Source organism: Nyctereutes procyonoides, unplaced genomic scaffold (assembly GCF_905146905.1).
Source record: "Nyctereutes procyonoides isolate TBG_1078 unplaced genomic scaffold, NYPRO_anot_genome, whole genome shotgun sequence".
Taxonomy (NCBI): Eukaryota; Metazoa; Chordata; class Mammalia; order Carnivora; family Canidae; genus Nyctereutes; species Nyctereutes procyonoides.
Window position 1 is genome coordinate 25,278,385 of NW_026575082.1, and position 21,558 is coordinate 25,299,942.

General features: G+C 41.4%; 1 protein-coding gene across 2 annotated transcripts in view; it reads left to right on the forward strand.

Annotated features, from left to right (window-relative positions):
* The first annotated feature begins 1,168 nt into the window (after window positions 1-1,168).
* The window catches only part of LOC129514476 (signal transducing adapter molecule 2), a 44,397-nt gene continuing 24,007 nt past the window's right edge, over window positions 1,169-21,558 (forward strand). For both annotated transcript variants that reach the window (XM_055333048.1, XM_055333049.1), the window contains exons 1-6: window positions 1,169-1,372; window positions 17,361-17,445; window positions 18,355-18,430; window positions 18,541-18,639; window positions 19,560-19,706; window positions 21,271-21,340. In XM_055333048.1, the coding sequence (XP_055189023.1) occupies window positions 1,333-1,372; window positions 17,361-17,445; window positions 18,355-18,430; window positions 18,541-18,639; window positions 19,560-19,706; window positions 21,271-21,340 (517 nt within the window). In that variant the 5' untranslated portion in view covers window positions 1,169-1,332. The remainder of the gene's footprint in view (window positions 1,373-17,360; window positions 17,446-18,354; window positions 18,431-18,540; window positions 18,640-19,559; window positions 19,707-21,270; window positions 21,341-21,558) is intronic.

Sequence of the window (21,558 nt, forward strand, 5' to 3'; positions counted from 1 at the left end):
ACGTCACTGTGACGCTCAACACCGCTAAACGAGTATTTAAAGCCTTGGATGCCAGCGCTAAGCTATCCCCGATTTACCTTGGGGAGGGTGTGCGCGCAGAGCGGGCAGCGGCAGAGGGGGACGGGCCGTCCCGAGCGGACCCGCAGCAGGGGAGGCCGTCGAGGCCCGGTCGCTCACCTGCGGGGAAGGGTGACCTCGGGGCCCTTCCCAGGGCTTCCGCCGGCCCGACACTCGGCGACTCCGCGTGGGCCGTCTCCGAACACCGGGTGCCCTCTCCCGGGAGCCCTTTTAAAAAAACACGCTGTATTTAGTTGTTCCTGATACCCAGGCCGAGGGAGGGGCAGGCCCCGCGGGGACCCGACGCGGACTGGATCCCGGGCCCCGGGGTCACGCCCTGGGCACGGCAGGCACCCCGCCCCCCGGGCCCCGTCTACACCCGAGGCTGTAAACCGGCTTTGTCTGACCCGCGGTTAAACTGTCGCAAATAACCCTTTGACATCAAGGAATGACCGGAGAAACCGAGTTCCAGCAGAGCCCGCCGCCCGGCCGGCGCCCGGGGCGCACTGGCGCTCCGCGGGCCGCTCGGCTGCTCCGGATGCCGAGGATGCAGCAGCGGCCGAACCCGGGCGCCGAGGCCGCGCCCCGAGGAGGCGGCGCCGGGGAACGTAAGAACCACGGAAGCTACATAACTACGTAACAGCACGCGGGGGCGTGGCCGGCGCGGGGGCGTGGTCGGGAAAGCGCACCTGCACCTCGTCCGCCTAACCGGGGGACCGGCTGTGCGCGGGAGCAGCGGCCCGACGGTCCGCAACCTGGGGGCGGCGGCGCGCAGCGGGACAGCGCGAAGGGCGGGAGAGCCAGGGCGGCCCCGCACGGCCGGCCCCTCAGGGGCTCTGCGAGCGCCCAAGTCTCGCGCGACCACGTCCGGCCCCCGAAGGCCCCCTGCTCCGTGGCCGGCCGGGGTCCTAGCGATGGGGAGGTGGCCGCGGCGGCCGCCTGAGCGCCCTGGCGGAGCCCGGGGAGGGGTTGCCGCCTCTTCCCGGGAGGCGGGGACGCCGGGGGCGCTCAGAGGGTCCGCGGGCCGGCGGGCGCTGCTCCCGCGAGGGGGGGCGGGCCGGAGCGCAGGCCCGGGGCTGGGCCGTCAGGCGGGCGCCGGGCAGCTGCGGGGCGGAAGTGCGCGGCGGACGTGCGCGGCGGAAGTGCGCGGCGGGGGCGGAGCCGAGCCGTCTAGGAAGCGGCGGCCGCGGCCACCCCGCCCGGAGCAGCCGCCGCGCCTCGGCCGGACCGCGGAGGCTCGGGGTCGGGTCGGGGCCGCGCTCGGGCGGCGGCAGGATGCCCCTGTTCGCGGCCAACCCCTTCGAGCAGGACGTGGGTAGGTGGCGGGCGCGGCTGCCGGAGGGCGGGCGGCGGCCCAGGCCGTGACCCGGCGCCCGCGGGGCCCCCGCCGCTCCCTCGGCCTGGGTCCCGGCCTGGGTCCCGGGATAAGTCACTAAAACCTTTCGACGACGACGAGGAGGAGGAGGGGGCGTGCGCTGTGAGCGCCTCGTCCGCCCGGTGGAGGGAGCCACGGACCGTCAGGCTCTCGGGACTTAAATCCGCTTTTACTCTGAAGCAGCCCCGCAGTAGGAACAAGTACCGGGAGCGGTTGTCACTTAGCGGGGCGCCTCCGGGAATAGGCTCGCCTGCGGTCGTGGCCCGTTCATTTGCCCTTTGGGACTCACTCACGTATTTATCACCATTCGTGGCTGCTTTTTTCTCTCTCTCTCTTTTTTTTTTGTGTGTGTGTGGGGGCGCGTCATTCTTGTGTTGACCTCGTCGTTTAGTGAGCGAGCCTCGGATGGTCCCCGGCGCGGCTGTCGTGCTGACCCCTGGGGTCAGCGGTCTCGGGCCCCGCAGGAGGCGGGGCGGCGCGGGGCGCGGGGCGCGGGGCGCGGGGCGCAGGGCGGCGGCGGACCCGGAGCCGCAGGCCGTGCACATCCCGTCTTCCCCGGAGAGCCCACGGGGGTCTCGGCGCAGGCTTCCTCTAGAAGGTGATGTCCTCCTCTCTTTCTTCTTTCTTTTCTTTCTTCCTTTCTTCTTCCTTCTTTCTAAAAAAATATTTTATTTATTTATTCATTAGAGACACAGAGACACGCAGAGACGCAGGCGGAGGGAGAAGCAGGCTCCGCCCAGGGCCCCGACGCAGGACTCGGTCCCGGGACCCCGGGGTCACGCCCTGGGCCGCGGGCACACGCGCGCCCCCGAGCCCCCAGCCGCCCCTAGCCGGGCTGCCCACACAAAGGAACCACGTCCAGCTGTGTGTATGATGAGGTCACTCCATGATTAGGGGTGATGAAGGTGAGGCCACGTTGCACTCACACGCAGTCTTGCTGGCGGCCGGGCGCTGCCTGACGTCACCCGTGTGGGGAAGAGGCTCCCGCCTCGGACCCCGAGGAAACGCGGTGCTGGGCCAGGGTGACCGCAGAGGCGTTGCACCTGGTGCTGGCCCGTGAGGGGCGGGGGAAGCAGGCCGCACGCCGGGGCGACGGACCCCCAGCAGGTGCGTTTTTCTCCTTGGAGTCCGATCCTGCAAACCCCGGAGGGTGTGCTAGCCGTGGTGGCGTCAGAGCTCCAGATTTTATTTATTTATTCAGAGAGACAGGCAGAGGCACAGGCAGAGGGAGAAGCAGGTTCCATGCAGGGAGCCCGATGTGGGACTCGATCCCGGGTCTCCAGGATCACACCCTGGGCTGCAGGCAGGCGCTAAACCGCTGGGCCGCCCGGGCTGCCCAAATATTTTATTTGATTTCTTCAAATCTGGATTTTTGTTGTGCTGGATAAAATTCCTTTCAAGCTCTGTCGGTCAAAAAAAACATATATATCCACACACGTCCAGCCGTCCTCTACCTCCAGGTGTGAGAGTGGCCTGCAGGGTTCTTGCAGGGCAGCCGTGCCCAGAGGAGTCCAAGAGGAGGGCGTCCCTCCAAGGGAGGAGCCACAGCAGGAAGACGGTGTGATATTGTTAAAATGGAAGGTGGCATTTCCTTATATTCTACACCAATTTTTCCAGTCTTACCACATTGTTTCCCAAGTCAGGACTTGTTCTCTCCCAACTCTAGTTCTTGCACATAATTTTTCTCCCCCACTCATGCCAGGTAACCTTTTATTTTTTTTGTCCACTTTCTGCCTTTGTGCCATTTTCAATTTACTGATAGATAGCCTTTCTCTTTTTTTCTTTTTTTTTCTTTTTTTTTTTCCTTTCTCTTTTTTTTTCCTTTCTCTTTTTTTTCAATGACCTTGGTATTGCCTTCCTAAAAATTTATGTCCCACAAAGCTGAGCTCTAATTCCACCTCTGTAAATGACACAGTGGACTGAAGTGGGAACTTTTATCTTGAAAGGAGACTTTGGGGGATCCCTGGGTGGCTCAGCGGCTTAGCGCCCGCCACCTTCAGCCCAGGGTGCGTCACCCCGGGGTCTCAGGATCGAGTCCCACATCAGGCTCCCCACATGGAGCCTGCTTCTCCCTCTGCCTGTGTCTCTGCCTCTCTCTCTCTGTCCTCTCATGAATAAATGATTAAAATCTTAAAAAAAAAAAAATGAAAGGAGGCCTTTTTTTTTTTTTTTTTTTTTTAAATGATAGGCACACACACAGAGAGAGGCAGAGACACAGGCAGAGGGAGAAGCAGGCTCCATACACCGGGAGCCCGACGTGGGATTCGATCCCGGGTCTCCAGGATCGCGCCCTGGGCCAAAGGCAGGCGCCAAACCGCTGCGCCACCCAGGGATCCCAGGCTTTTTTTGTTTTAAGATTTTATTTATTTGAGAGAGAAAGAGCATGAGTTGGGCCTGGGAGGGGGGAGGTTAGAGGGAGAGGGAGAAGCAGACTCCCCACAGAACAGGGCACCCAGCTCGAGGCTCAATCCCTGGACCCCAGGGTCATGACCAGAGCAGAAGGCAGATTCTTAAATGACTGAGCCACCCAGGTGCCCCATACTTTTTTTTTTTTAAGATATATATTTGAGAGAGAGAGCGCACACACATATGGGAGAGCAGTGGTGGGGGATGGGAGGGCGGAGGAGCAGGCGAAGAGAGAGAGAGAGAACTCAAAGCAGGCTCCTTACCCAGTGTGGAGCCAAGCCGGGGGGCTTGATCTCACAACCTGGGGATCATGGCCTGAGCTGAAATCAAGGGTTGGAGGCTTAACCAGCTGAGCCACCCAGGCGCCCTTGAAAGGAGAAGGAGACTTTTTAAGTGAAATCTGAATTTCCAGGCCTCTGGTCCTGGAATTTTTTCTCCAGTGAAATTTTATCAAATGCTTACTAGCGACATCTTGCTGGCTCAGTCTGGAGTGTGCAACTCTTGATCTAGGAGTCCTGAGTCTAAAGCTTACTTGAAGCAAGCACGTGCGTGTGCACACACACACACACACACTTAAATAAAAAATAAAATGCTTACATAAAAATACTGATAGCACTCCTACAATACAATTTACTTAATATGTTCAGATTTATAACATTTACATACTTGTTTTTTTTATTTTTTATTTTTTTATTTTTTACATTTACATACTTGTTAAGGCAGATCTTGAACACAATGAGGTTGATATAATCTTTGCAAAAAAATTACAATTAAATTTTTTGGTTATGGATGAGAAATTAATTTCTATATTTTGTTTACAGCCTTAAGCCTTCAGATACTTAAAATTCTTAATTGATGTATTTTAGCATAAAGTACAGGATGTGATACACAGGCCTTTTACTGTCAGCCAGCTCTGTCAAGCTTAATATCTGGCCACACTTTGTTTTTTATTTTAAGAAAACATTCAAGACCGAGTTGAGATTCTTTGGTATACTTAGCAGCTACCTAAACCTATTTTTTCCTCCTTTCTCAGATTTAAACACTCTCCAAAAAGATATGACTGTATTTTATAAATGATACACACACATATATACGGGGTATTGTTTTGCCTGCTTTTAAACTTCCTAAAAATAGTGTCGTTGTCATTTGTATATTGTCACTCACCATTTTGTGAATTATTGCTGATATTTGTAGCTCTAGTTCATTAATTTTAACACTTGTGTGGTATTCCACTGTATGAATGAATATACAGTCTCCTGTTGATGGGCATGAAGTTTTTGCCAGTTTTTTGCCACAGACAACAGTGCAGTGGGTGTTCTTAGTGATATTTTCGTTTACGTGAGAGATTTTCTAGGGATTGTATCTTGAAGGAGAATTCCTTATTTAAAGATAGTGCAAACTTGCAAAATATTAGTGCAGAACTGCCTTTCCAAGTGCTTATGGGGAATTTTACTCCCACCAGCAGTGGCAGTGAGGTTCATTCTTGTTCCACATTCTTAGGAACACTGGGTATTATATTTTTAGATCTCTGCCAGTTTGATGGGAGTGAAATAGGGCAGTGTTTTCATTTCAACTTCATTGCTAGTAAAATGGAGCATTTTCTCATCTATTTCTTGGCTAATCTCTTTTCTTTTTCTGAATTTACCTGGTTGTTAATTTTACTTACTCTATTGGATTATTTTGTTTTACTGAGTTTTAGAGTTCCGTGTATGTACGTCCTTTGTTGCTTTTTACTTTCTGATGTCTGTTATTAAGAAAATTTAAGTTTTAAATCGTTGGTACTGTCTCCTTTGTTTTCATTTTTCTTGTTTGAAGAAAGCCTTCTCTACCCTGAGGTTATAAGGATCTTGCCATATTTTTTTCTGAAGGTTTTTTAGAGTTTTGATTTTCACAGGTAGGTCTTTCATCCACCAGGACTTGATCTTTGTGTAGGATCTGAGGAGGAATTTGATTGGATAATCAGCTGTACTAGATAATAATCGGTTGTCTGATCACTACTGAATCGTCTGTCCTTCCCCACTGATTCTGAGACACTCTCCTCCATATAGTACATTTCTTATATGAGGACCGTGTCCCTGCTTGGTCCTTCTACACTGTTCTCTGTTCTGCCACCAGTAACCACAGTGAAATGTCGGCGTCCTTGGGCAAGTTCCCCTGTCTTGTTTCTCTTCATTTTCATAGTCTTAGCTGGTTTTGGACTTAGTTCTTTCATATGGTTTTATGATCAGGGTAGTATAATCATAAAAAGGAATATTGTTTATGCTCTTTTAGCATTTAAGAGAAAAGGCATATTGTAATATATATTTTTGTTTCATGTGAATTGATGTTGATAATTAAAAATAGATATTTTTATTCCTTATAATTAGTTCTAAGCTTATTTCGATTATAGTTTGAAAGTAAGGCAAGAGGGTGAGGATTTTTCTACAAGTAAATATGCAACATGATACTATAGCAGTGTTCTTTGGTAGATGTGTCTCTATGCTGCTTTTTTGGTTTAAATGAAAGAACTTTAAAGGTATGTTGAGTGTTGGGACGCCCGGGTGGCTCAGTGGTTGAACGTCTGTCTTCAGCCCAGGGCGTGATCCTGGGGACCCGGGATCTAGTCCCACGTCGGGCTCCCCGCATGGAGCCAGTTCTCCCTGTGCCTGTGTCTCTGCCTCTCTCTGCGTGTCACTCATGAATAAATAAATAAAATCTTAAAAATAAAAAGAAAAAAGTGTTTTGAGTGTTAAAAAACTAGACCTTGTTTGTAGTATATACTATAGAATTCCAAACTCCAGAAACTTGACAACTGATAATTCAATAATCAGTCACCTAGATATCAAAATAAAACTTAAGGATATGTAATTTTTTGGAAATCTCCTGTTATGTTTTTTTTTTCTTTCCTTGGTTGCCTTGTGTCCCCCAGATCTAACCTTTTCCCTCCCCGCCCCTTTTGGTTTTTCACTTTGTCTTTTACAAAGTTTGTTTTTTTTTTTTTTTTTTTTTTTTAAGATTTTATTTATTCGTTTGAGAGAGAAGGCACAAGTTGGGGAGAGGGGCAGGCAGACTTCCCGCTGAGCAGGGAGCCTGATTTGGGGCTCAATCCCGGGACTCCCAGGATGCCGAGATCACGACCAAAGCCCACCACCCAGGCCAAAGGCAAACACTCAACCTGCACCCCTGTCTTTTATAAAATTTTAAAAAATATTTTTGCTCATAGTCTTCTTTCCTATTTCAGTTATCTGTCAATCAGCAACATTTGTTAAATCCCAGTGGTGAGAATATTGTTTCTAGTAACCTGAGACATTTTGGTATTGGTCATCCTTTTATCCTTTCCTTTTTAGGACTCAAGTTCACATTGGCTTATTGGCATCTTCAGGTCTTCTTTTGGAATAATAAATCTTGCTCTCATCTTTCAGACTACCCTTAATATTATTTTTTAAATTTTTACTTAAATTCTAGTCATTAGCCTACAGTGCAGTATTGGTTTCAGTAGTAGAATTCAGTGACTCATGACTTACCACGTGCAGTGCTGGTCACAAGGGCACTCCTTAATGCCCATCACGCATCTAGGCCGTCCGCCACCCACCTCCCTACATCAGTCTTCAGCTCGTTCTCAGTAGTTAAAGAGTCTCTTATGGTTTGTTTCCCCCCTTTTCCCCTCTTTTCATATGCTCATCTGTTTTGTTTCTGAAAGTCCACATATGAGTGAAATCATATGATATTTGTCTTTCTAACATTTTTTTAATGGACCTATAACTGCTGATACCTGAATGATAAATACCTCTCCTGTGACACTCTGTGGAACATTTAATATTTCTTTACCACTGAGACTTGTTTGTGACAGCTATCACTGTCCCATTCAAGGAAGATTTTCTTTAGTTTCTTCTTATTTTTTTTTAAAAGATTTTATTTATTTATTCATGAGAGACAGAGAGGCAGAGACACAGGCAGAGGGAGAAGCAGGCTCCATGCAGGGAGGTTGATGCAGGACTCGATCCCAGGACCCCAGGACCATGTCCTGAACCAAAGGTAGACACTTGACTGCTGAGCCCCCCAGGCACCTCCCTTTTGCCTTTTTTTTTTTTTTTTTACCTCTTGCCTTTTTAATAGATGGTTTACAGTGTTACAAGGCAGTAAAAGATAATTTTGATGTGGTTTTCCCCCTCCTTCCTAACTGTCCTCCGTGCCCTGCCAAAATACTAGTGGTGATTTGTGAAATCAGAAGTGTCAGTCTTGGGATCCCTGGCTGGCTCGGTGGTTGTGTGTCTGCCTTCAGCCCGGGGCGTGACCCTGGGGACCCGGAATCGAGTCCCATGTCCAGCTCTCTGCATGGAGTCTGCTTCTCCCTCTGCCTGTGTCTCTGCCTTTCTCTGTGTCTCCCATGAATAAATACATAAAATCTTAAAAAAAAAAAAGTGTCAGTCTCTCTTCTGTACTTTATCAGATCAAGAAGCTCTTACCTATATTCTATTTTTTGATGATGTGGATGCAGATTAGATGATATTAAATTATCCTTTCCTTATAAGCAAGACTTGACTTTGCATTTGTCCTATTCAGTATGTTTAAGGTGTTTGTACATAGTGAAACTGAAAACTAACTTGTTGGGGGAGAGTTACTTTAGCAGTTTGAACAAGATTGCACTCAAGCAGCGGTTTGTTTAACATTCAAACTGGGGAGGATACCCGGAGTCAGGTGCCCCAGATTGAAGTTCTTGTTTTACTACTTTCTACCTGTTTGACCTTGTGCTACTTTTCTGTGTCTGTTTCCTTGTCTGTAACATGGGGAATCCTTACTTCCTTTGTTTGAGGTGTAAGTGGTTTAGCACATATAAAATATTTTGAAGCTATTCATTAAATTATTACCATTTATTACTCAGAGCTATAAGTTGGTTTTCATTTTAGAAGATAATGAACAGGGCAGCCCGGGTGGCTCAGCGGTTTAGCGCCATCTTCGGTCCAGGGTGTGATCCTGGAGACCCGGGATCGAGTCCCATGTGGGGTCCCTGCATGGAGCCTGCTTCTCCCGCTGCCTGTGTCCCTGCCTCTCTCTCTGTGTGTCTCTATGAATAAATAAATAAAAATCTTAAAAAAAAAAAGATAATGAACAGTAAAAAAAAAAAAGATCATGAACAGTATATTTTAGGGTAGAATTTATATTACTGCTTTCACCGGAGTAAACTGAAGATTCACATCAATGAAATACACCCAAACAAATCAAAATATTGAGGAGGAAGGAGTAAATGAGAAAATGTATGTTAAACCCAGGTATTCTAGAATGCCAAGTTTGGTTGTTATTGAAGTCAGAGAAAGAGGTGAAATATTTATAATCTATCATTGAAATTTTGGGTATAAATATTTTAGTCTAAATTTACACAAAAATTGTGTGTTCTAGAAATTAATATGTCATTATTTTAATCATTAAACATGTATGACTTATTTATAAGCTAGAAAGAATTGGTTCTCCTGCATTATCAATAATTACTTAGTTTATAATGAATTGGTTCAAAGAAAGAACATTTTTATATCTTTAGTAAAAGCTGTCCGCTGTGGTTTCCTGTTAGACACCGAAAATGAATTCTATTCATTTACTTACTTTCCATTTTCTAGTTTATTTCTTCTATTGAAAAAATTTTTTTCCAATTTTCTCCTGTGTTCCTACAGTGATTTTAAGGTGTAAAAATAATTGGTCTTTTTCTTATTAATACATAAAAGACAATTTTCCTCTAAGAGCTAAGCATTGCTTTAGTTATATCCCAAGATACTGATATGTTGTATACTAATTATAACAAATTTTTATATTTCCATCTTATAATCTCAATTATTTATATGCCCTCATTGTTAATTTCCATGTAATTGGGTATTATACTGGCTCTAATTTTAAAAACATGTATATTTTTAAAGAGAACATACCATGTATATTGTCCTGGATTACTTCCAGGTTTTGATATTTCCATGCACATTTGAGGAAAGATTTATTTGTTTATTTTAAAGATTTTATTTATTTATTCATGAGAGAGAGAGAGAGAGGCAGAGACACAGGCAGAGGGAGAAGCAGGCTCCATGCAAGGAGCCTGATGCGGGACTCGATCCTGGGACCCCAGGGTCATGCCCTGAGCTGAAGGCAGAGGCTCGACCACTGAGCCATCTGGGAGCCCCTGAGGGAAGATTTAAACTCTGCTCTAATGTATAGATAATCCTCACTTTATATAGTTCCCATATGCATAATTTTAGTTATCGTGTTTCAGTTAAATAACCCCAAATCCCCAATAAGAAGCTTTGTGATACTCTATAGAACCCAGCCAAGCCTACCTAGATTTTGACTGTAGGACTATGAGCTGATAATAGCTGGTGTTTTAATCTACTAACTTGGAGTAATTTGTTACATTGCAAGTTTTTTAAAAAGTTAATATACTGAGACTATTCATGTTCAGTTAAAAAAAATTTTTTTTAAGATTTTTTATTTATTCATGAGAGACACAGAGAGGCAGGGACACAGGCAGAGGAAGAAGCAGGCTCTATGCAGGGAGCCCGACGTGGGACTCGATCCTGGGACTCCAGGGTCACACCCTGGGCTGAAGGCAGATGCTAAACCGCTGAGCCACCTGGGCTGCCCAAGAAATTTTTTTTATTCTTCAAATTAGGTAACTGCTATTGATTTTTCTTCACGTTCATTGTTTCTGCAGTCTCCATTCTGCTCTTAAGCCCCATCTAGTGAATTTTTTTAGCTGATAATCACACTTTTTAGTTCTGGAAATTCTAATTTTATAGTTTCCTTTTTGCTGCTGAGCACTCACCATCTACTGACTTATTATGACCACCTTTTGCTTTAAGTTCTTGATAATACCTGCTATAAATTATCTCTTTTTTTTTTTTGCTAATTCTGATATTTGAATTATGCTATTATCCTTTTTTATTGATTACTCTTATTTTGATTATGGGATTTTTTTTTGTATAGTGGTAAATTTTTATATTATGTTGTTTGCTCCGATTATTCTTTGTAAGGAGGTGAAATTATGTTGTCTTCCTTTAAAGAGTGTTGAATTTTGTTCTGTCACATAATTGTAATATGGGAGAATCTTTAAGGTTTTTGTTAGGCTTGGTTTTCTTTATGAGGCAGGCCTATTTTGATATGGAAATTACAGGGGACCCTTATTCTCCTTGGAATTTCAGTTGAATGCTGAAATGTTCTCTCTGCCCTAGTTGGGTGGAGTATTAGTCCACTTGGGCTTCCATAACAAAATACGTCGGGCTAGGTGAATTCAACAACAAATTGATTTTCTTACAGTTCTAGAGACTGGAAGTCCAAGTGCAAGGCCCCAGGACAGTTGGTGTCTGGTGAAATGTCCCCTCCCTCGGGTTGCAGATGGCGGCCTTCTCATTGGGTGCTCACACGACCTCTCCTTTGTGCTTGTTTGGGGGGGATAGTACGGTACTGTGAGCTCTGTGTTGGCTCATCTCACCAGGATACTAATCCTATTGGGTCAGAGACCCATCCTTAGGACCTCCTTTAACCTCTAGAGGCTCAGTCTCCAAATTCAGCAGCACTGTGGGTTAAGTCTTGAGTATCTAAATTTTGTGAGGATACAAACATTCAGTCCATAGTAAGCAGGAACTGCCAAGACTCCCTGAACTGCTGAACCTTTCAGCCTCATGGGTGATCTCTGCTCGACTTCATGGAGACTCTCGACCAGCCCTTGACCCACGGACCCAGTTAAAGCCCAGAAATTTGGTCTTCTTACCCTCAGCTGCTCTGCTTGGGCTAGTTCTCCTTGTGGTGGGACAGGCAAAAGCCGGGGCCTTCGTGAGGCCTTCCTAGTTCCCTTGGATCTCAGATCTGCGCCACCTTACTCATTTCCTGAAAACAGTCGCCTAGGGGATCCCTGGGTGGCGCAGTGGTTTAGCGCCTGCCTTTGGCCCAGGGCGTGATCCTGGAGACCCGGGATCGAATCCCATATCAGGCTCCCGGTACATGGAGCCTGCTTCTCCCTCTGCCTGTGTCTCTGTCTCTCTCTCTCTCTCTCTGTGACTATCATAAATAAATAAATAAAAATTAAAAAAAAAAAAAGAAAACAGTCGTCTAATTTATTGTGGCCTGTTCCGTACTTGGTTTTGGTAGAATAACAAATCTGGTAGCAGATACTCTGCCGTGGTTGGAAGCAGACCAGTCATGGGATTTTTTTCCAAACATAGTAGGAGGAGTATTACAGATGTCTTAAGAGTATTTTTCTTTTATATAATTAAATTTTAAAAATTATTGGTAGGGCCTGTTTCATTAAAAGTTTTATGGGTAGACTTGAATTCTTTTTAAAGTTGTATGTTGAACACAATGCACTGTGTAGAGGGGGTGCCTTTTTAATTTTTTATAGTTATTGATGGGCTGAATATGATATTGTTAGAATCCTTGTGAAATATTTCAGTGTATTTGAGGCTCTTTATGTGCAGTAATCAAAACCTGGTGATGAAACGTTATGACTTACACCCACCAAACCATGGAAATTTAGCATTGAAGCCCCAGGAGGCCTTTTTAAACTCTCTCCCCCCTCTATGCATCTGACACAGGATAATGTGAGGTATGGTCCCAACACTGGGCAAAGTGACAATGCTATACAAGAATGGTTCCTTAATTATAATACTTAAAATTTTTTCCAGGAGTTTAAAATACTCCTGAGTACATAATTTAAGTGTTATTTAGTTCACTTGAAAAATGAAATCCTTTTTGGCAGGCCATTATAAAGTCTTCAGATTTTATACTTTTTTAAAAGAGTAATTGTGAGTCCTATATTTGTAGAGCATAAAGTATGCTGGATAGAGTATTCAAATCAGGATTTTTCCATTTTTATAAAAATTAAATCAAGTAAAAATATGGTTTGGATATTTTTGAAATTGTTGGAAGTGTTTTTGGTAGGTATTAAATAGGCCTCACATTTAATTGTGTATCACAAACTGAATTTGAAAAAGTAATCATTAAAAGTTGAGTTTTATCAGTAATAGGTTATTAGATGTTCTAAAGTCAGATTCAACTCTTTGTACTCACGCATATGTGTACTGAGAAAATTTGGTAAATGATGATACTGGCTCCTCAGATTAAAGAGGAATTGATAGATTCTTGATGTTGGAACTACCAACAAATAATCAGTAATTTTTTTTTTATCCCTGCTTCATTCCATGTGCCAAATGAAATTCCAGAAGGACTAAAGATTTACATTTAAAAGAGAAATAATATATATACAGAAGATAATATAGGTGAACATGTAATCATCAGGTAGTTGTAAACACTGTACCAGATGATACTTTAGAAGGAAAGGATGATAGGTCTGTGTAACAAAAAGAAAACCCTATCAAAAAAAAAAAAAAAAGGGAACTTAAAAAGCAAAGAGAAAAGATGAGCATGAAGCTGGCAAGTCACATATAATACATCTGATTTGCTCTTCAGACTGTAGATCAAAGTTACCTCTATAGCACAGCACAGGAATCCCTTTGCTTCCCTCTTCAGACATTCACTTCCCCACTTCCCTTGATTGAGATGCCCAAAGGTATTGTCATTCCTCTTCAGTAAACAAGCAGGGAACTGGAACCTCATAAAACCCACTAGTGCTATGCTGTTTATTTCCACATGATGTTGCTAGTGAAGTTTGATCCTTTGCAGTCCCTTTGGATGTTTGCTCAGCAAACTTGCTGGCCCAGAAGCTCTACTGGTCCAAAACTTTATACAGACTTTAGTGAGACCACATTGGGCATCATTGTGCTCAGGGTAATAGGATATGGAGGAGCAACCAGCATCATTCATTTATTCATCAAACCACTGTTTACTTGAGTACCTACTATGTGCTCCAGATACTGGTTTATGCACTGGAAATAATAATAGTGAACAAAACATAAAATTCCTGCCATCATGGAGCTTACATTGATTCTGGGGGCTGAGGAGAAGACAGTGGAGCAGAGACATCCAATAGACAAAAGATTTACACTGTGCAACATCTGCAGAAGGGCCTCTGCATGAATTCTGACCTCTTTTATTTTTAAAGATTTTATTTATTTATTTGAGAAACAGAGAGAGAGGCAGAGACACAGGCAGAGGGAGAATCAGGCAGAGAGAGAAGCAGGCTCCATGCAGGGAGCCCGACGCGGGACTTGATCCTGGGTCTCCAGGATCATGCCCTGGGCTTAAGGCGGAGCTAAACCGCTGAGACACCTGGGCTGCCTAAATTCTGACCTCTTTTAATTGTTTTATATTTACTCTATGTGGGGCATCAATATGAGTGGTACCAGTGAGTATAACAGAGACACTGAGTGGATTTAAAATCACAATGTGTTGATAACTTCTCACGAGCTTGCTATGGTACTCTGTGGCCACTCTATATAATGGTATACAGTTATTTAAAAATATTGGTATAGGTATATATTTATGAATATAGGGAGATTGTTTATATAAGTGGAAATGCAGGTTGGCAGATTATACATTTAGTATGATCACACAAGTATTAGAGGGAAATACTTTTTCTTTACTTCTGAGGTTTCCTTTTTTTTTTTTTTTGTAAAGATTTTATTTATTCATGCGAATACACAGAGAGGAGAGAGAGAGAGAGAGAGAGGCAGAGACACAGGCAGAAGGAGAAGCAGGATCCATGCAGGGAGCCCGACGTGGGACTGGATCCCAGGTCTCCAGGATCACGCCCTGGGCTGCAGGCAGGCGCTAAACCACTGAGCCACCCGGGCTGCCCTGAGGTTTCCTTCTTAAGAAGGGAGTTCCGTTAGTGTCGGCCTGAGTCTGCTCTTGCTCCTTTAAGTCACTTCATCCTTGATGTAATGACTTATCTGATTGGTAAATTTGAGAATAGTTGGCCTTATGGATGCGCTTCGTTGATGTGTAGGAGCTAGCTAGTCTTCCCACAGCAGCCGATGAGTCATGTTTTGTCTCCTCCTAAATGGTATAAGCTATGCAGGGGCTTACCCCTGCCGGGGGGGGGGGGGGGGGGACAGGGACCGCTCCCAGCAGTGGTAAGCCCCTGTCTGTGCTGGCATGAGCAGCTCTGAGGTTAACCATCAGCAGGCCCATTTGTCTTTTACACCTACCTCTTCTATTAGCACTAGCAGTGATTCTGTATTTGTTTTCTCAACTTGTTCATGACTTTGGCAGGGAAGGAGTTACCTACTTTTACGTGCTCTCTTTGGAAGTGCCTCATACTTATGACTCTATTTTATTTAGTTTTACATAGATTTTTAGTATTTTTCCATATACATGTAGAAAAAAGTCTGGAAAGAAAAGCATCATAGTTTTAAAAGAGATTGGTAGAATTAATTTTTTTCCTCGTCTATACCTTTAAGTTCACAGAATTTATTAGATATGTAACTAAGAAATAGTTAAGTATTTTAAACCTCTAAAATATACAGTGTAGCCTGACTTCCCATGTAGAAGAACGAATCATCTTTGTAGAAGGGAGAAACTAGATCGGAGTAGATACGTTTCCACCTCATAGCATGGTGCTTGAGTCTAGAACTTATGGTAGGCAAAAACAGATTACTTTTCTGAAACCTATGGCTTGTCATTTCAACACGTATGTCACCATAATGGCTTTCCATCCATTAATAGTGTGAAGCAATCTGCATGGTTTTTAAAAGTGAGTTCCTGTATTTAACTGAGGTTAAGTGGATTCTGTATTTCTCTTTCCTATTTGCTGAGTTTGCTAAACCTGTTTATTTATTTTTTTGATTCTTTTATTATCCCTTGCCTTTAAAAAAGGAACAGCTTAGATTTTTACCATCTTTCCTGCTTATCACTGTGATAGGCCTATATGAATATATAATACTCAGGTTTGGCCATATTTGAAATTATAGATCTATTAAAAAGGGAAGAGGTAAAGTGACGTTTTGAAAGTGGTAGTTTTTATATCCCCACTGCCCCCATATTAGCAGAGAAAAAATATTTCTTGATTTCAAAATTTTATAAAAGTAGAGTAAAACTGCAACATAATTCAGTCATCATATTTTTACCGTGCTTTTAAAAAATTTACTTTAAAAATTTTTCAATTTCAATTATGAAATACTTAAGATTATAAGACATGCTGAGCATAAAATACTCTCTAGATATTCCATGCACAACTTAACAAACAAAAGTTTATAAATACAAGTAAGCTTCTGTATACCCCATCCTACCTCCAGTTTGATGTTTACCATTATTATGCATATGCTAATATTTTTTGTATTACCTATATAAGTATCATTAAAGAATACAGTGTATTTTTGAGTATTTTAAAACTTGATGTGAAACATTTATATAAAGTGAGAATGTAAAATTGAACAGCTGCTTTATTTATTTATTTATTTTTGAACAGCTGCTTTAGAAAACGATTTGCCAGTTCCTAAAAAAGTTAGGCAAACTCAGCACTTTTCTTAGGTAATACCAAAGAAAGACGTGTATATACCGCACAAAACTTGTACACAAATATTCATAGCTGTGTTGCAATATTCACATTAGCCAAAAAGTTAAAAAAAAAACAAAATTGAACAACTGAATGTTCAAGTGGTGAATGGATAAATAAAATGAGGTATATCTACAATGAAATATTATTCAGCAATAAAATAACTGAAGGACTGATACATGCATTAACATGGGTGAACTTGAAACATTCTAATAAATAAACTCGTCACAAAAGACCAAAAGACCATATGTTGTATGATTCTATTTATACGAGAAGTCCAGATTAGTCAAATTTATAGAAACGGAAGGCAGATTGTGATTGTCTGCGGTGGAGGTTATGGGGGGACATTGGGCTGAGACTCCTAATGGGTATGGATTTCTTTTTAAGATAATGGTGACAGTTGCACAAGTCTGAATATATTAAAAAAGTCAAATTGTACATTTAAATGGGTGAGTTGTATTGGGATGTGAATTATATCTCAGTAAAGCTGTTTAGAAAGTTTATGTTAATGTTATATATTTTTTTATTAGCTTTTTAAGCTCAGTATAAACCAAATCATTATATTTTAGGATTTTTGTACGTTTAGTTCTATATAACTGACTTTCACTTTCCACTCTCTGAATTTACTGTAATTTATTAATCATTTCCCTTTTTTGCTCTTTGAAAACAATGCTTTTCTGAACAGTCTAATCCATATTTCCTTATGTGATGATGTATTTTTAGGTTCAACATGAGGTTGAACTCATAACCCTGACATAAGGACCTGAGGTGGTATCAAGAGTTAGACATTTAACCACCTGAGCCACCAGGGTGCTCCAATGATGATACATTCTTAAGGCTTTCTTCCAAATTAGAATTTGGATAGGCTTATTGATGATTTGTAATTTCTTTAGTATTAACTATTTAGAAGACATTTTACTGGTGTACATTGGAACATTTAATTCATATAGTTATATAATTTAAAGTTGAAAATAGTAAGAGTACTCTATCCTCTGAAGTTTTTCTGTGGTTCTTTTATATTTGGCCAAAGAACAGGGCTTCTTGACTACTGTGCCTTTCTTGGTATTTTATCATTAAGTGCAACGTGTCCTAATTTTTGTGTATGCTTATATCTTACAGAAAAAGCCACAAATGAGTACAACACTACAGAAGATTGGAGTCTTATTATGGACATATGTGACAAAGTTGGAAGCACTCCTAATGGGTAAGATGCCCACTTATGCCCGGTGAATGTCTAGGAGCTTAATGACCTATGTCTCTCTTCCCAGTGTGACTTTGAAAGGAAAATAGGATTTTACTATTTACTTTTGGGGAACAAAAGTTAAGAGATCCTGGTGGCCCAATTTATGGGATTAATTTTATCCCAAAAGAACAATGGAAAAAGAGTTTAGCTGAAAACCTGAGATATATTAAAATACATAATTAAAACTTTGACCCAATAGTGACACATGTTAACAATGAATAGACTAGTTATTTAGGGAATTCCCCTTTGACTTAGACATGTGTGGGAGTCTTTTAATAATGAAATAGATAAATACAATAATGTAATACATAATACACTGAAGAAGCCCTTCAAAAAGATAAAGTGAATATAAAAAAGGATGCTTTGAGGGCAGAATGCAACAATTAAGGTGAACTGATTATACTTTAGAAGACTGATGAAAGCATTTAACATTACAGCTTTTCCAAGTACCTTGATATTTGTTTATTTTTACACCTTTTGAAGACTATATATCTTATAATTTTTTTAAGATAAGAATTTTCTGTCTGAATCCTAAATCTGTCTTGAAGAAATGAGAAGATAATTTATGTGACATAGTTTTCTTGTGTTGATCTATTGGAAGTTATTTGGGTCTGATTCTGGAATATGCAACCTTTGCAACAAGCTGCTCCTTTTTTGCAGTGTGTGTGGGGGGCTGTTCTGTAATTCTGTGAACAAAGTACTGAAACTGCATGGAATCATTTTGCAGATTTATTCCTTTAATGAAGTAAAATTTGCAGGATTTTATTTTTAAATTTAAAGTTGATTTGCTAGTAGAATGCCTTACATTTTTAATGGTTAAGTTGAAATTTTGAATAAATACTTAATATTCTTCATTTTTTTTCCCCTTAGAGCAAAAGATTGCCTAAAAGCCATAATGAAAAGGGTAAATCATAAGGTTCCTCATGTTGCTCTACAAGCATTAACTGTAAGAGTCATGTTATCATCTGACCCAAATTTTAAATGTGTATTTATTTCAGCAAGTTAAGTAAGATAATATTTCAACATTTGTATATTGATTTTTATTTTGATTAATAGCTTCTTGGGGCTTGTGTGGCAAACTGTGGAAAGATATTTCATTTAGAAGTATGTTCCCGTGATTTTGCAACAGAAGTACGTGCTGTGATAAAAAATAAGGTAAATTTTAAAAAGAGAAGCAATTTAAGTCATTAAAAAGTACATATACTGCGTGTCATTTTAACTATATATAGCATTAATAAAGTTGTATTATAAATGAAATCACTTTTAGCTAAGTTTGAAATGAGATAAACTTCCTATTCTAAAACTTAGATGTTTTCATTTGTAGCACCAAAAACTGTTTTCCTTCCCAAAGCATGCATACTAGTGATAATAGCTAATCTTTATTTAGAGTTAGTAAGCGGTCACTGCTTTAAGGATTTTACATATATTGTCATGTTGAATGCTCTTAATAATCCTTAGAAGTTAGATTCTCTTGTCATTCCTATTTTATAAATGCAGAAGCTGAGGCTTAGAGGGAAGTTCAGTAACTTGCCCCAGGTCATGCAGCTAGTAAGTGACATAGCTAAAATTCAGATCCAGGTTTCCGAGTCCAGATTGACCACTATCCTGTACATTCTCACTAGAGATGGCATGCAAATTGGACCTTTATTTTAGAGCAGGATTGAGGGGTCTTCACAATAGGGTTGTTCTTAACTGATTTCTTTGGGATAGAAACTCTGAAGCTTCTGTTGTTATTAGTGGCAAAAATGCAGGAATTTTAGTTTAGTTGATATAAAAAGTTTAATCTAATATTGAGCATATTAAGAAAACATAGAACAAATAACCTCTGAATATAAAAGATCTGATGTCATTATAGTAAGAGTTAAAAATTGATGTTTAATAGGTAATTTTACTAGAAACAACTTTATCTTAGAAACAAAAACAGACATTTATCAAGCACTCATCTAGGCTAGGGATTGCTGGACTTTTGTTGATCTTTATATAATTAAAGAGAGAATTTGGGTGGTAATACTCTGTTAAATAATTCAAGTACTTTAACCACAGTTTTATTTCTTTCATTGCATCGTCCTTAAAAGGCTCATCCTAAAGTATGTGAAAAATTGAAATCTTTAATGGTGGAGTGGTCAGAAGAGTTTCAGAAGGATCCTCAGTTTAGTCTAATATCTGCAACTATTAAATCTATGAAAGAAGAAGGGATTACTTTTCCTCCAGCAGGTTCTCAGGTAAGAGATTCATGTAGATCCATGATTTACCTTACACTATTTTGAGGGTATGTATCTTATATAAAAGCTAGGCAAGGTCTATCTTAATCATCCTTTCCCACCTCTACTTTCCAGGTGCCTCAGATAGCGCCTTATATTTAGTAGGTGTTCTAATTCTTGAGTGAATTTCTTCTACATATCAGAACTTTGAGAAGTGAATCAGCCATAAATAATCTGATGCTACTCTAAGTCTAGAATCATGCAAAAGGCATAGATGTATGAGGGAGTCCTTGTGTTTAAGAAATTTACAGTAAATTTGGAGGGTAGCTGTTTACATGTGAAAAATAACTAAATTGTAAGTGACATATATGGATGGGGGAGGGGTAACAAAGACTAGATGCCAGAAGAGAGAGGTGACAACAGACTGAGATGGTAAAGAGGTAGAATTTTTAGACTGGAATGTATTTCAATAATAGGAGGGAAGAGGGAAGAGGTCCTGTTAGGGAAGGACTGATAGGAGCAAATCCACAGAATTGAAAAGGGTCAAGACCTGTTGGTTGAAGAGTGAATATGCCTGGAGTGAATGGTTTACATATAGATGAGTGGAACTCTAAGATTAGAAATTTATTTGAGGAGATAGAGACTAGTTTTAGTAGGACAGGGGTGGAGGTAGGGATAATGAGTCACAGAGTGGGCTATTTAAGTGTGGGAGAAGAATACTATCTTGAATTTTGCTTCAGTGCCTCTTGCTTTCTACTTAATATTAGGATATGGGCTAGGGAAAAAAACTAAGAGGAGGAGTACTGTATATTTTATTTTTATTTAGACTGTAGACTAAAAGGATCTTTTAAACAGACAAAAAGGATCTTTAGAGCTGACCAGAACTGAGGGCTCAAGGGAGCATTTGAGGACAAAAATCTTATAAGTAATAAAAGCAAGCATTCTTCTATCTAGAATAGATAGAAGCTCTATCTTCTGCATGTCAAGAACCTATAGAACTGTGTTTATAGAACTGGTTCTTTAACTGGTTTAAAGAACTGGTTCAGGACCCTGGACATCTCTGTCCTCCATGCCTGTAAATTTAAGCATGACCTTCCTAAGTCCTCTGCCACCACGCTTCAAGTACAATAAGTACTAAAAGAGAGCTTAACATGTATTCCTAGAAGTGCACCTGTTGTCTCTGTCCACCCTCTTTTCTTCAGTAATTATCATGGCTTCTTGCTGCCGCTTCTCCTGGATCTTGATGCTCCTCACTGACTACGATACTTTGGACAGTTGAGACCAGGGAAGTACAATCAGGAGATATTTGTATTTAAGTACTTTCTGTATCCCATGTTCTGTGTCAGATATAAAGATGTATGCAAAATGGAAGCCAGTTCATGCCCTTTGTGGAGTTTATAATTTTTCTTGAAGACCATGATGTTTTATTTTAGTATTTGAAGACTGCTACTTAAAATTTTTACAAAGAACTTCACTTTTAAAAGAAACTCGTCAGTTTTTTTAAAAATTAACATGTGCGAGTAATTATAGAGCTTGTGTCTTCTTTGAAACGGTGGCTGTGTTCATTTTCCTCATACATTTACAGACTGTCTCAGCTGCTGCCAAGAATGGTACATCATCGAACAAAAACAAAGAAGATGAGGACATAGCTAAAGGTAAATGCTCAAGCACGTATAATTTAGTGTTGCTTAAAACACCCTTGCCAGAACAGTTTATTTAAATAAAAATTATAATCAAACTGGGTTATACTTTTAGTATTTTACCTCAAATCTAGTAGGGTCTGAAGAGGATACAAGATTGATTTAATTCATAATCCTTGTCAGTAATATGTATTTAATGTCGTACCTTCGGGGAGATTTCATTTCACCTTTTC